The sequence below is a fragment of the Lissotriton vulgaris genome, chromosome 4_1 (assembly GCF_964263255.1).
Source record: "Lissotriton vulgaris chromosome 4_1, aLisVul1.2, whole genome shotgun sequence".
Classification (NCBI taxonomy): domain Eukaryota; kingdom Metazoa; phylum Chordata; class Amphibia; order Caudata; family Salamandridae; genus Lissotriton; species Lissotriton vulgaris.
In genome coordinates this window covers 1601693421-1601708433 of record NC_141691.1, presented here as the reverse complement: position 1 = coordinate 1601708433, position 15013 = coordinate 1601693421, and the positions used below count along the sequence as shown (strand labels likewise).

At 42.6% G+C, this 15013-nt stretch overlaps 1 protein-coding gene across 4 annotated transcripts in view; it reads right to left on the bottom strand.

Moving 5' to 3' along the window:
* SULF1 (sulfatase 1) overlaps positions 1-15013 on the bottom strand; it is a 290367-nt gene that overhangs the window by 39311 nt on the left and 236043 nt on the right. For all 4 annotated transcript variants that reach the window (XM_086965850.1, XM_086965854.1, XM_086965851.1 and 1 more), the window contains exons 13-17: positions 11801-12059; positions 9342-9438; positions 9156-9250; positions 6597-6662; positions 4599-4771 (exon numbers count right to left, since the gene is read on the bottom strand). In XM_086965850.1, coding sequence (XP_086821976.1) covers positions 4599-4771; positions 6597-6662; positions 9156-9250; positions 9342-9438; positions 11801-12059 — 690 coding nt within the window. The remainder of the gene's footprint in view (positions 1-4598; positions 4772-6596; positions 6663-9155; positions 9251-9341; positions 9439-11800; positions 12060-15013) is intronic.

Sequence of the window (15013 nt, the reverse complement as noted above, 5' to 3'; positions counted from 1 at the left end):
CTACTCTGTTCTAGATTGAATATGGTTGTTCATATTTTCTAACATCTACCCTATAGGTACTTTAGCCCATCGCTGTGTAACTCTGTTAGTGTCGCTCAAACCCTGTTAGTGATGGTCTACCCTGTTGAGTTACTACCAGTCGAGTGCTTTGGACACAAGCGTTAGCCGTTCTCTAGACTCCCTCACTCAAATACTTATGGCATCTTTTCTCTCCTCAGACATCCTATATTTTTTTTCCACAATTTTGGCGTATTACTGCATTTTGGACATCCATCGGACAGCTTAGCTCACCTTTCTACAAGGTGGGTTCCTCTGTATATATACATTCAATAGTACTCTATGCACAAATCTAAAGCGGTACTTGCTCAGCCCCATAGGACATATGTATATATATGACTGTAAAGTATTATATGTTTTAAATGTTTTGTCTTATTTTGTTCAGCCCCATAGGGATCCCTTTCATTACCAAAGATATCCCGCTCTTAGGACTGACAATTGTACCATGTTGCTGTTTGCATTTATTGGTGATACTGTGTTCTCTTGCTGACATCAGAGGCTATGTTTTGAGATCCAGGCCTGCCTGTTGTGTTATATTAAGTTGGATATAACAGGCAAGGTCAGCCGACATGCTACACCATTGTATATAGGGTTTTTAACTGTAATTATTACGTGTATAGTATACATTTTTAGAAAAATGAATTATTACATTGTATATATTTTTTGTAATTTTCCAGCCTTGAAAAAGTCCTTGTGTAGGACGAAACACGTGTTGGTGATGTTTAATCCTGCTGGAATAACCTGTGCTTTGGAATCATAAGAATAAAGATTGAAGATAAAAACAAGTGGACTATATCTCAGAACTCTATCATTGCCATTGAATATCATCTCATTACATGTCTCTGCATTTACTCTATAAATACTAGAGTTTCACATACTAGGGGCTACTTATTTTTGCTCTAACTATTATAACTATTGTTTCATAGGAGTGCTATCCTCTCTATTTTGTTTGGCAAAGGCAAGGACCGAGGCTCCTTACCTGGAAGTCTTGACTCTATTAGAGCAGACCTGGATAGCTTAAAGGAGTAAGTGGAATCATTAAGAGTTATGGTAAATGAGTCCCTTAGACTCAATCAGCAGTAAATAGTCAAATATGTGGCCCTCCTAGATGAACAACCGTTGGCCAAAGTAAATAACCAGAATTGTTAGTCATGTACCTGCCCCTGTTTGACGCTACACTCTACCTTATTTTCTTTTGCCGTGCTCTTAGACAACCCCGCAAGAAATTGATCCTACCTGTGTGTCGACTCTTGGGCACGAGGTCACTCCAGCCAGCCCTGAGGATCCTGAAATCTGACACTAGAGAAGTGCTAGTGATCGGTATTGCTACACGCAGGTTGGATATTACTTAATCATGTAGGAATGGTGGCTGGAAAAAAACCTCTGTAGGTAAAAATTTCCTAGAGGCCCATCTTATCATCTGAATTGGGTTCGTCACTGGTTACTGGCTAGTAATTGTGTCTGCAACTCCGCCTCTACCATTACAAGAATTTTTTGAAGATTTTTATTGTCTTATACTTTTATTCTTTTTAATCTAAGAACATTGTATTTATTGAATTGCTAGATTTGATGTATGCATTTTATGGATTTGTAATCCAAAATAAACAACTGTTGAAGATTAAATATTATTTTTGAGTTCTATATGTCCTCTGATTTAATTCAACGTGTGTAATATTTCTCTGTGCTGGCCCTAATGAGATTTGAGTTTTGGTATAACCTTCTTGACCATGTTAATTACTCTGCTGACTAGCTGGTAGTTTAAAGTCTTTCCTTGAACAGTGGGCCCATTTGGGAGGGAATTGCCTTCTCCCAGGAGAGCAAGAGTTGGGTAGGAATTTGCATAGGGTGATTAGTTGACAATCTGGCAGGCCTGGCAGACACAAAGAGGGAACAGACAGATCTCTGGCATCAGTCCTACCAGGGATTACCTTTGACGTCTTGGAGGGAAGAAACCAGTTTTGCACTGTTGGTTAGAGGAGGATTCAGGTTAAGGGAGGATGTCTTGAAGAATGCTTTACAGGAGGTGGGCCAGACTGTTGGCTGGCCTCCGGAAATGTCAGTCCGATATAGAGGGGTGAAGTGGGATTTCTGGAATGGGTAGGGATGCCCACTTTTTAAAACTCTCCACCTCAACTTTTAAACCCCTTCACGATGGCAGAGATTATGAGAGAAGAGGAAACCACAGAGGAGGAAAGACCAACTGGCTCGCAGCTAAACGCCTCTTTTGAGAGGAACAACTCTGGATTTGTACTTTTGGACTATTGTGATCCACAGGGCGAGCAGCAGTACCTTACTCACCTCCTCTTGGGGTAGTAGATGGTGGACTTGCTGGGGTAGGAGGTCTCAAATTAAACACTAATGGTGGCAGTAGCATACCATCAGGTGCATCATAAACCAAAACCAGTGCAAATGGCCCATATGGATCACAAATATCATTTAGCCATGCGGTTTGTGTGTGGCATTTTGCAAGAATCCCTTTGGCACGTAGGCATCCATAGCAGTGACGGAATCCATCACACTATTGTAGCAAAGGTCCTGGGATGTCAGTGAGCTATGGGTCAATGAGGTCTTGAGAGCACTGCATTCTGGATTTGAAATCTCCCCCCAAGTTAGAGGGGGAGGGCTGTGTGCCACCAGCAGGGAGAAAGTCGTTGAGGGCATCCTCTGTACTTATCCCACTCTCCACGCCCTGAGTTCAGAAGAGCAGGAAACAAGAGAAATAATGCTTTCCTGCCCAGCCCCTTCCGGAGAGTGCTGGGTGGAGAACTCACCAGCTAAGTGGAGCATGGCAGTGTGGCCCCAAAGACCCTGCACGGAGCAGGTGGACTGCTCAGGTACTTAGGAGGAGGAAGTGGCACCCGCTTAAAGTAAGATGGGCAGGTGCTTTAAAAAGGAAAACTGCAAAAACAAATGAAAAGGAAAAAATTACCAGCTCACAATAGCCGACTCAAAGGGCTATGGGATTTATAATATGCACCATAAACCATGAGCATATCTTGTGTGGGGGTGCTCCGGATGGGTAGGTCAGCACGAAGATGATCTCCATAGTTTGGGGAGCCACCCAACAGCAGCAGTGGAATTACAATGCACGCTCCAGTGCACTTTCTGTTTTGACACCTTAAGTCTCATGGGCCTAAAAAGGATTATTAAGGGAAATGAGGAAAGTTAAATTCAGTGCATATTTTAGGCACCATCTGTAATGTTTTCCATAACTAAAACTCCTTACAATTTGAAAGGCTTATGGTGTACCCTTTGTTTATTATGGTGACACACTGACAAGTAAGCCTATCTTTTTTATTAATTCACACCTCTAGTTTGTGTTAGGTACAAGGAGGTATATTCTGTTCTACGGGTTAGGTTCTGCAGGTGAGCAAACCATTACAGGCGTCTCTAGCAATGGGGGCCTCCAGGCCAGTGGTGATTTGACCCTTGTGGTCCTTCCTTGTTTTGCTCCCTGTAGTTTGTGAGGCCCTTCAGATGTCTCTATAGACATTTCCAACTGCCAGCCTGTTGTAATTTGTTAATTTGCACATAGTATTTAGTAAGTACTATTTAAGAGCCCGACACACTCATGACCTGGCGGCTAATACCCATATTTAGTCCCATGAATACTGACCCTTGGGGAAATTGCACACTCATAAGGGTTGAGCCAACCCATAGAATTATATTTTGTGTGAAATAAAGTAGGTTTGCTTTTATTTTTAAAATAATAGCAGTAACTGGATAGTGGCTTAAGTGCTGTTTATAGCGTTGCTGAGTTCTGAATCAGCAGCCCATAGGACCTCCCATGAGAAAGCCTTGAACTGCTCTGCCTCACTACAATACTACAATGGTACTTGTTTACCAATCTGTGGTTCCACAGTACAGGGACCCCAGGATATCAGAGGCAAAAGGCCCACGTTAATACTATTTGGGGTCGGACCTTCTGACTGCCCTAGGACCTTCCATCGCAGATTTCTCAAGGGTTACAATTGCTGGGGAACTATGCAACCGACAGTGGCATGAGTCCGCAATAGCCTGTTGATGGAATTCACAAGGTGTACTCATATAAAGAGTATCTTCTCTCCCCACATCCTTTCCTGTGGTGATGGAAGTGCACAATAAGGGTATCTGTACAAAGAAGGGAGAAAACAATCCTATCATTGAAATATATCCTCATTAGCAGCAGGCAGCATAGGAATAATTCCGTTATGCCAACATGGGCCAATGAAAGTGCAAAGCATAATGTGGTCAACTAAACGCACAATGTGCTTTTGAATGGTCTGTGTGCAAGGTGGGACTGAACCAGTTTTTCAGAATGATTTATATACCCTCTTTCCAAATTAATGGTGGTATAGCAGGATGCTTTGTAACCAGTACAGTGGGCAGTATATTGGCTCAGCTACTAATGCATTTTTCAGAAGACGCTTTCTGAGTGGTAAACTGAAAAACAGAAATCACAGGCTTCAGCTCATCTATGGTATGTCCTTGGAAAAGAGGAGTAGATTGTAAAGGGCATAAATTGGTAGAGCGATAAACAGTTAATAAACACAGATTCTTACAGTTCCAGAAAGGTGCTGTTTGCCAGTGGTTATTATCATGGGTAAAACAGGTCAGTCCAGGTAGGCTGCATTCGTCTCCTTTTTTCTGTCGTTTCTTCTCTTTTCGCTCTTTCTTTTTCCTGCGGCTCTCTTTGAATAACTTGAGTTTGCTTTCCACGTCTTGCGTTGCTTCCCTGAAAGTGCACATTATATGTGGCATGAGGCTCATTATAAACATTGCTCATCTACTGTATAATAATACAGAACTTTTTCCTAATATATATCTGGACAGTTTAGAAGGGTTGGATAATTTATACATCTGCATTTTTTAAAACAAGCAAAATGCACATTCTCACACATTACCTCTCAACACTCAACGGGCTCTGATGTCACCAAGAGCATTAACGCGCTATTACAAAACATAACTAGCGACTCATGTTACTTTACTGTTTAATGACATACTATTTATAGACTATTAGCCTGTTGATTACTTATAGAAAAATATTGAATCAGTTACAATGTTTCTGCCTTGATTCCTTCAACATACTTAAACATGTCCTGTGATTTAAGTGCACTCTATTGTAACCTGATAGAAATGATTTGGTGATAGAGTTTAGGTATCTTATCAAATGTAGTTACACTGAGAAGGAATCTAACTCCTTCCTTTGCTGCCCAAGGTGAGATTTTTAACAGATTTCGTGACTGCTGAATAAGCAATGAATCAAGCATTGGCAAAGCCAATAATAGGTCATGACACTGCTGTATTATATGAACGGAGGAAAAAAAATGTGATGAGACCGCTAGGTCATTTTGTAAATGCGTGTTCGTGTGAAGACATATGCATGTGTGCTTCCAAAAAGATGCAGATGCTTCTTTTTATTTGCCAATCCAAAAGTGCTTTTATTTTTAAAAAGTATAACAAATGTAAAAATCAAATAAAAAAAAAATATGACAGCAACGGTGGAGGGTAACGTCTGTGCAGACGGGTTAGGAGGAAAGAAGCACACAAGGAAGAGTAAGACAGGGGATGAGGGAAAAGCAAGCAGGCAAGAAAACTCAACAAGGAACGCCGGGGCGAGAAGCATATGAGCAAGAAAGCGCAAGGGGTGCGTGAAGGGAGGAAAGCACATGTACGAGAGATAACATGGAGTGCAGGGGGAAGAGAAGAACATGAGGGAGGCAACTGTAAAAAATAAACACTGTATTGGAGTGCTAAAGCAAAAAGAAAAAAGTTGTTCCCTAAACGTGAGCAGTGGGCAGTGGGCACACACAAGAGGCTAAGCTCCAGAGGAGAGACAAACATAAGAGGGACTGGGTAAGCCATTGAATGAGAAGCGGGCAAATATGAGTGACAATAAATCCAACCAAAGGTAAGCAATGGGCATACTTTAAGCCCAATATAAGCACTGATCACAATTTAGGCACACACAAGAACAAGCATTTACAACACAGATACAGGCACACATCTATGCAGATAACACACAGAAACACACTGTACCTGCAGCTTACTTTAACTAGAGACTGACATTTCCAAAGAATGTCTTTAAACTGCCACACAAACTTCAGAACCAATTCACAAGCATATGTATTCAGATGTGCAAACTAGTTCTGGGTAAATGTTTAGATGTGTGCAAATGCTATTCATATACATTTAGTGTAGACTCATACATTCAGTACGAGTGCTGAAATGCATGCTTCATATGTATGTTTTAATCAAGTAAAATGATCACATGCATACCTTTTGTTTATCACTAATGTACATAATCTACAAACAAAATTGCACATAAAATGCATATAGATTTAGGAACACTGCAGATTTTGTTTTTAATTTGGACTATATTTTCAGTGAAACGTTTTTAACATACATGATGTCCCTTCCTTCACACAGTGTGAGAAATCTTGGGAGAGAAGTGATATTGGTAGGAATCAAGGTAGCAGGGCCAAGAAAGGTATTTTGGTAAATATGCAATGCTAGATCACACGGAGGAATAGAAAGTACAGCACAAACACACCACTCACTTGAAAGGATGCATGTGGTTCTTCGATTTTTCTTTTGACTTTGAACTTTTAACTTTCTTGTAATACCTGCTGGCAACAATCAAATTGTTAGTTTGGTTCCAAACTTTACATCTGACTTTGAAATCAAATTCATGTAGACTACAAGAAGGATGGTTACAGAATAGTCCATTTGTTTATATTCGTAAACCTTGCGTTTATTGGGACTACGTACATGTAGAGTTTTAATGAGTCCGTTTTCAAAGGATTTTAAGAAATCTGTACTGGTAGGACTCAAAGGGCATAAAGCCTCCATTTGAGAGACTGATTTTCTTCTCGGACCAAAAAACTTCAAATAGCTACAGGAAAACCTGTGAGCAATTTGTGGATATCCATTTGCACTAATCCTAAACCAGAGCCAAGGCTGGACTTAAAGGAAAAATCAGCCCACTCAAAATGTTCACACCAGCCTCGCACTATAGGAGATGCGTCTAAAATGTGACCTCATCTAAAAGCAGCTCCCTTGCCTGTAGCATACAGAAGAAATGAGTGGCCCAACTGCAACTCCGGTCCTGACTAGAAAAGACACTTCACAAACAAAATCGCCCACAACGAATGCTCCATGGCTCATTGTGGATCTTGGTGCTTAATGGAATAATGAAAAACTGGAAAGTAGTTAAGCCAAATTACTATTTTATGAAAAGACAGATGTTTTGATTTTTAATGAGGAACACAGAGTAGTTTCGCCAAATCTTTCTGTAGTTCCCATGTGATCAGAGGGTTCTTACAGTTAGGATTGACTGAACGATCGGGAGGTGATATTTGGGGCCAGGATCCCTGATGAGCAACATCATATAGACTTACATTTCACAAGCGAATTCAAGTTTGCTGATACCATTAGTGAACCAGTATGTGCAATGTTCCCAATGCTTGGCAACATTTCCAAAGTAGGGAGAGATAATCATTGGGTGTCTTTCATAAACTCTACCGTGCTACGTGCATGTCAGAACACAGAGTTGTGTGTCCTGCCCTGAATGTAGCTCCCCTCAACTGAATGTGCCTTTGCGACTTCATTCAAGATTGCCGTATTAATAATGTAAGGCATGTTGCTTCAATGGTGTTACTGACAGCCCCAATGGATAACTTCTCCACAAGATGCTACTGGTAAGTCAAGAGGTGTCACAACAGCCATGTCTTCCTATGTAACAAAAAAACTCTGTCATGAATATGCTGGATAAGACAAATTCAGATATAGATATGGAGACGGTGGAATGCTAAATCTAAAGGCAGATATGTATTGAAACTGAAATAAAGCCACAGCTACAAACAAAGCAGACTCCGGGACACAGGGATCCACTTCCCTGAAAAGATGCAATTTAGTGAAGCTTGAAGAATTGCAGCTTGAGAAACTGAGAATGAATGAATAAATACGCACTGTATAGCGCATGGCTACCCAAGGTCATCCCAGCGCTTTGGTGTGACGCCTCACTCAGCAAGCACATCTCAGGAGAAAAGGAAGGTTTTCAGCTGTTTCCTGAAACTAAGGTAATTAGGTTCCAAGCAAATATGCTCAGGAGTCTGGTTCAATAGTTTGGCTGCATTGTATGAAAACCGCCGACCTCCTGTTCGAACACGCTTAATCATAAACACTACGAGTAAGCGGTTATGCTTAGATCTCAACAACCTGTTAGGGTGATAGAGTTGTACCATTGCCAGGATCAAAGGGGAGCCTTTTCCAGAGATGGCTTTGTGAAGGATGCACATCACCTTAAAACTAATTCTGGCCTGAATGGGAAGCCATTTTTAAAACAGTGGATAGACAACCTAAAAAGGGGTTTCATTAATAATGAGGCCTTTGGCTATAAAGGGGTGATGTCAGGACTTTGTCTAAAAAATAGACAACTTTGTGGGGAAAATAAAGGAGTGTAAGTTAAGGCTTAGCTCCCTAAGAGTAAATATGAACTTGTGGACTTTCAGCAGCTTAGGGTTAGGTATACGCATGGAACCCATCACTTATGTAGATTCCGAAGCATGGTCTTGGGGATATTGTAAATCCCCCGATATGTGGCCATCTAAAAAAAAGTGTAGGACGTCTATAATTCAAAGATTTCTACAGTTCACCTGATTGTTTCGAAGCCATGCCCAATACAGCAGGAGACTCGAAAGTAAAGATGGTTCAAAATATATACTTTCAAAACTGCACCAGGATTTTACCCCCAGCCTCTACATTCACTTACATTTTAAAGTCTGGAGGAATATTGGTTCAACTAGTAACATCTGAAAAGAGTGAATGAATGCAGACAGATGCCTCTAATCACCTCACTGCTTGACTGGCTAGAAATGCCTCGAAATAAAGGGGCAATTTTTAAAGAACCAACAAAGTATCTGAGCAGCCAAAGACAACAAAATCCATTCGTGAGAAATAAAGTAGGCAATTGCAATGTCAGCACAGCACAAGTGCACTGTATAAGCATACACTGTTTCGGGTAAAACAATGTATGCTTTGACCATTAATCTTAACAAATTACATTGTGAGTGAAACGGCTGTGGTTTACCACCTCATAAAGGTTTTATATGTTTTACCCTTGTTTGCTGCAGTCACATTCATCAGGTTTTCTTCTTTTAAGGTGTCCTCTCACTTCTCTTAAATTCTTGATTTTATCTTGGAGTGCTTCAATCTACAAAAAGATTCATGGACAGGAAAAACTCTGTTAACTTGGCCAAGAAGCAGCGCAATAAATCACAACAGATCGCCAGATTTCCACTAACCTCTTTATCAATGTATGCCTTATGATCCTTCCAGGCTCTGGATGACTGGTACAGTTCCCGCTCGCAATGCACTGTGTCATTTGTTAGAATAAAACACCTGCGAAAATATTGAAAATAAGTAACCATCCAATTATTCAATGCCCTCTGAAGACGGTGCTGGCACTACATGTGCACCAGTGCTATCACTATAGAAGGGGCCACAAAAGCATCTGTGGCCCTTTCTAGAATACCATAGTGTGTGTGTTTGTATTTATATAGCGCCTTCTACCCAGAGGTCTCGTAGCGCTGTATTCATATCGCTGTGGAACCCTTCCTGGCTTTCCTGTGAGATGTCCACTCCTGAGCACCCCCAAGGTGAAGCCAGGCATCCAAGCGCTGCTGGGGCCGTTGTGGAGATTAAGCAAGCTATTGCCCAGAGTCACACAGTGGGACCCAATATTAGACGAGGCACCGAGGCGAGAATTATCAGGTCCGGGGAGATTGAGTCCAAGAGCCGCTGAGGCGGGAAATGAACCCTGGTCCCGGGCCAGACCTCTGCATCGGGGTCTGTCACTCTAACCATTGAGCCACGCTTCACCATAGTACCCCAGAGGTGCAAAAAGTGGGCGAAAATGCCAGTTGCTCTCTGGGATACTAGGTGTAACGTAGCCCTAGTGTCATTGTGTTACTATGGAAGACAATGGTTATATATTATGGGCCAGATTTACAAATATTTTGAGCCATGGGTGTACTACTTTTTAGGTCGAGCCTCGGCAGCGCATGCGCTGCTGTGAGGCATGCAGTAGTGGAGTATGCCTGTGTAACCCTGCCCACTCTCAGCCCATATTTTTTATTGGCTTACCTCATTGTCCTCCGTAAACGCTGGCTGATTTGTTATTCGGCTAGTTAGTCCCTCCTTGGTACTGCCTTGTCTGCATTTGTTACCCCCCATAACGACTGGAACTTTTACTGGTGTTCTTACATTGTCTCCTTTATAAGTTAGTGAGCATCATTTTATTTAATGCTCCTCTCATATTCCACCCACTACCTCGCAGCAACCCACCCGCTTTTATTTACATTTTTACTTATGGCGGTCCGCTTTCATCACAGCGGCTGCGTTTTTTATTTATTTATTTTAGCAGTGCAGTCTGCATTTAGCGGGCGCTCTTATTTATTTTTTTACTAGCGCCCATGTGGCGCATTCACATTCATAGAGGCTGTGCCCCTTTCTTTACACAAACCGCGTCTGAAGAAAGGTATGTGACCGACATTAAAGTAAAAGTGCTGAATGTGCGCTTTTACCCCCAAAAAGAAATCTGTTTGTCAACTTGACAATCGGATGCTTTTTTTTGTGGCAGCCCCCATGCCACGGTTTCATTTTAATGTCGGATACACCCCTTTCTTTAGATGCGGCTTGTGTAAGGAAAAGGGGCGGCTTTCATGAATGTGAAAGCACCACATGGCGCATGCAGCTTACATAGAGAAAATGGAGTCCTACAGGCGCCGGACTGGGCGCCGTCCGCACCAATCACAACGCTGCCATTTCAGCATTGTGATTGGTTTTGGAGGAGGGGATGGAGGGAGGATGCCTGTTTCCTGTTCTCCTAAAGCAGTAGGAAAACGTGGGACCCGGCCAGCAGCGGAGGCGGCGCCAGACCTGGTAAATGTAAATTTAGTATACTTGTAAAGCGCACAGCTGCCCCAGCAACGGGGCGTCCCGGCGCTGTATAACGCTGTGGAACCCTTCCTGGCTCTCCCTGACAGATGCCCCTCCTGGGCACCCCCAAGGTGAAGCCAGGCATCCCAGTGTGTTGGGGCCGTTATGGAGATTAAGCAAGCTATTGCCCTGAGTTGCAGCGTGGGATCCATGATTAGAGTAGGAGCTGAGGCGAGAATTATCGAGTCGGCGGACATTGAGCCCAAGACCCTGCCGCGTCGGGACTTGAACCCTGGTCCCGGGCCTGATCTCTGCTTCAGAGTCTGCCGCTCTAACCAGTGAGCCACACTTCTCCACGATGGTCTGGTAAGCTTTCTTTTTTCTTTTTAAAATAATGCCCGCACGACACCCCACCCGCGCGATTCTTGCGAGCCGCGACTGTCTCTAGGTGAAAAAAACTCCATATGTATGGAAACAGAGGTGCTAGCATTAGTTTTGAAGCCAATGAGGGTTATACCTTTAAGATTACTCTTGTTTATTATGGGTTGCGATGGAGGCCTTTAGCCCATAGCTCCAGCTGTCGCAGCCACGCTTGACTGATCAGAAACAAGAGGAATCACAGTAGCTGGTCCTGCACTGCCGCTTGGCACTGTAGTTTGGGGGCTAGAACTGTGCACCTCTGGTTTAAATTTCTGTAACTGGATAATGCCTTGACTCAATTAAATGTTTAATGAGGTCTTCAACTACAAATCACTGACCTGTTGCTACCCATTGTTTGCCAGATAAATGAGAAAAAGAGGCAGTATGTTTTAAAATATCTTACTTATGAGTAACTTTGACAGAATCCGAAAGGCCCACTGCATTTGTGCCATCAGCAAGCATTTCTTCATCAGTCTCAACTGCATCGCCATCTTCATACACAACGTCTTCTTCGTCATCAATGTCATAATGTCGTTTGGCAATACTTCTGGGCTGCATAGCCTGTAACCCCTCATCTTCCAAGTTGATATCATAGATTTCACCTTCGAACTCAACTGAGAGGGACCGGGTTTGGCGAGTGTGTACAAATCGGGGCTTGAACTCTGTAGAGAAGTAGAGAAAGTAAAGACATTATGAGAACTGTTTTACTATGAAACAACAAGGGCGATTTAAAAAAAAAAATGTCATACCAGTACATTCTATGCACCTGTGTGTCTTTCCTGTAAATCCTATGCAGATTTACCTCGCCCTATTATATCCTCTGCAAATCTATGCCATCTCGGAATATATCCTATGCACTTGGGACTTTCATATAAATCAAATGCACAAGTATTTTGTCACAGTACATCCTACAGAATTGTCTGCCTTTCCTGTAATTCTCATGCAGATGTATATCGCCCTAGTATAGCCTATGCCGATGTACGGCATCCCAGTACATCCTATGCACTTGTGTGCCTTACATGTAAATCACATAAAGATGTATGTCATCCTTGTACATATTAAGCACTTGTGTGCCTCCCCAGTAAGCCCCATGTAGATGTATGTTGCCCTAGTACATCCTATGCAGATGCAGTCTTAGAACATCCTATGCACAGTGCTTTCCATGTAAATCACATGTAGATGTAGGTCACCCGAGTACATTCTACACACTTTTGTGCCTCCCCTGTAAATCCCATGCAGATGTATGATGTCTCAGTACATTCTACACATTTGTGTGCCTTCCCTCTAATTCTTATGCAGATGCATATTGCCCTAGTACATCCTATGAGGATTCATGTCATTCCGGTACATAAGAAGTTCTGCTTTTTAGACAATATATACATAACAATCAAAGTCAAGACACTAAGGTCCTTAGTGGATTGCGACTAACAGAGTGTGCATCTCCTTCTCAGTCACTTAAATGTGCAATGCTTGAGACATTGGAATCTCTTGATTTCCGAGGTTTTATGCCCACTATTTTTTTGTGCTCATTATTGTTCCTCGTTCTGCATTATTGTTTGACTGAATAAATGATTTTCTCCATTTGGAGACCACATATGTAGAGTTCAGTGTAGTTCTATGTTTCATTAATTATTCAGTACTGGAAGGGACCATTGTTCTTGTTATACAGTTGTGAGGAGCGGGCAAAGAGAGAAGTCACGCTCGACCTCTGAGTGTGAATAATCCAGTATTTTGACAAGAAGCAACACTGCAGTGTGTTCCTTCACAACACTTGTGCTTTGGCTAAAATATGAGCCTGGGTGTTCTCGGTATGCGCTGCGCCGTGGTGTGGTAATTATGGTTGACTGTGTGTGAAAAGACCCACTAGTTTTTCATAACAAACACGTGTGCCTTGCGTTGCATGGACTGAACTCCTCCTATCATCGCGACTCGTCAGAGGGTGAGTTCATAAGCAGGTGAAGCGAGCCCATCAGCGAGCGTGCATCTATGCGGTCCAGCTGCAACCATCAACTGCCCTTAAGCAGAATCCTCGAGTTAGAGCCCATGTGATGTGAGCAATCGGATGTGAGAAGGCTCACAACACTGCATTGTTATTACTGTACAATACAAGTGTAATACTCAATGAAGAATACATTCAAGGTTACAGCAACCATCTTCTGCTAGGCTTTCACATCAACAAGTCTTACAAGTACAAGTTGTGCTCCACTGCCCTTGTAACATGCCACCCTGAACAAAAGCCTGGATGTACAACTGCGTGGCACAAGTACCTTGAACAGTTTGTGAAATGCTAAATGAGGGAAAGGACACACTTTTCAAAATGCGGGAACAGATTGTAATAATCAAAAGAAGGTAGGACACGTTATTCCAAAGGCCGATCACATTGTGGTTGTAAAAAAAGTCCACATGTAATGCAGTCCGTGTTCATCGTTTAGGGGGAGTTAGTTCGTTTAGCAATCGTGCTGAACCCAGTATCTTTGCCGAACAGTAAATCAAGACTACAGCGCCTTGACGCCTACGGGCATTAGATGCGCTTTGTAAATGCTGCTCATATCATATCTCATTAGGGTCGCCATACTCCTCGTTGGGTAGCAGACTGATACATAATATTTGTTGCACTCACTTTGCGCTGTACAAAATCTTAGATCATCTAGCGCAGTGCAAAGAAACAAGTCTACAACGCAGAAAGAGCGTTTCTACTAAGAGTATGCAGAACTAGTCACAATGCAACATTTGTAGAAAGCAACCAAGAAATTAAGATAAACCAACAAGATGGTTGTTACAAATATGCACACAAGACCCACTTCCTCCATAAACAGAGTAATGCATAATTAAAAAAACAGAACCGCTAGTACATTAGATGGATTCGCTGCTTTTAAGGAGTGCTTTCCAAACAACGATGATAGACGACATGCATACATTTAATACAGGCACAGGCAGACACGGCACAGTATTAATCCGAGAATAAATTTAGGAATGGACAGAATTATGTAATCATCCGCCAGGGGGCGCAAGAGTTAAACGTATTTTCTGAAACACTCCTGTTAAAGAAATGAGAGAGTATGTAAACTGAACGCTGCACGGGCACTAAAGTTGTGCAGCACTCGCCAGCTACATACAACCAGCAGTTACAAGCCACCGTCGAACTTCAGCAATAGTGTACAAAACAAAGGAAAAGCGCTCTCCTCTAAACCACCCTTGCAAGGCTGCGACCGAGCATCGCTTTCCATCACACAGAATTGGCAGCAAGGCCCAGAGCATCAGCCGCCATTCGTACTGTCCCACGCCCTTAGGCAAACATTCTTTGTAACCCTAGACTCTGCATATCTGGACGTCGTGAGAAGCACATTCCCTAGTTTCACTCCACTGACAGCTCACACACACACACACTCCTCGCTGGGAGTGGTACCTTTTGCCCGTCACCTCGCGCAGCGGACCGTACCATGCTGGGAACTGTCAGATTACTACAGCGACAACTGTATGAGGTGTGGGAAAATACGGAAGGCCTGTGCGCTCTCAATGAACTTCATGTCAACAAGATCACCTCACACAGACTAAGGCCTATCTTTTAAGAAGAATGTGCAGCTGTGGACCCAGTGGCGGCTCCCGTCAAAGGTGG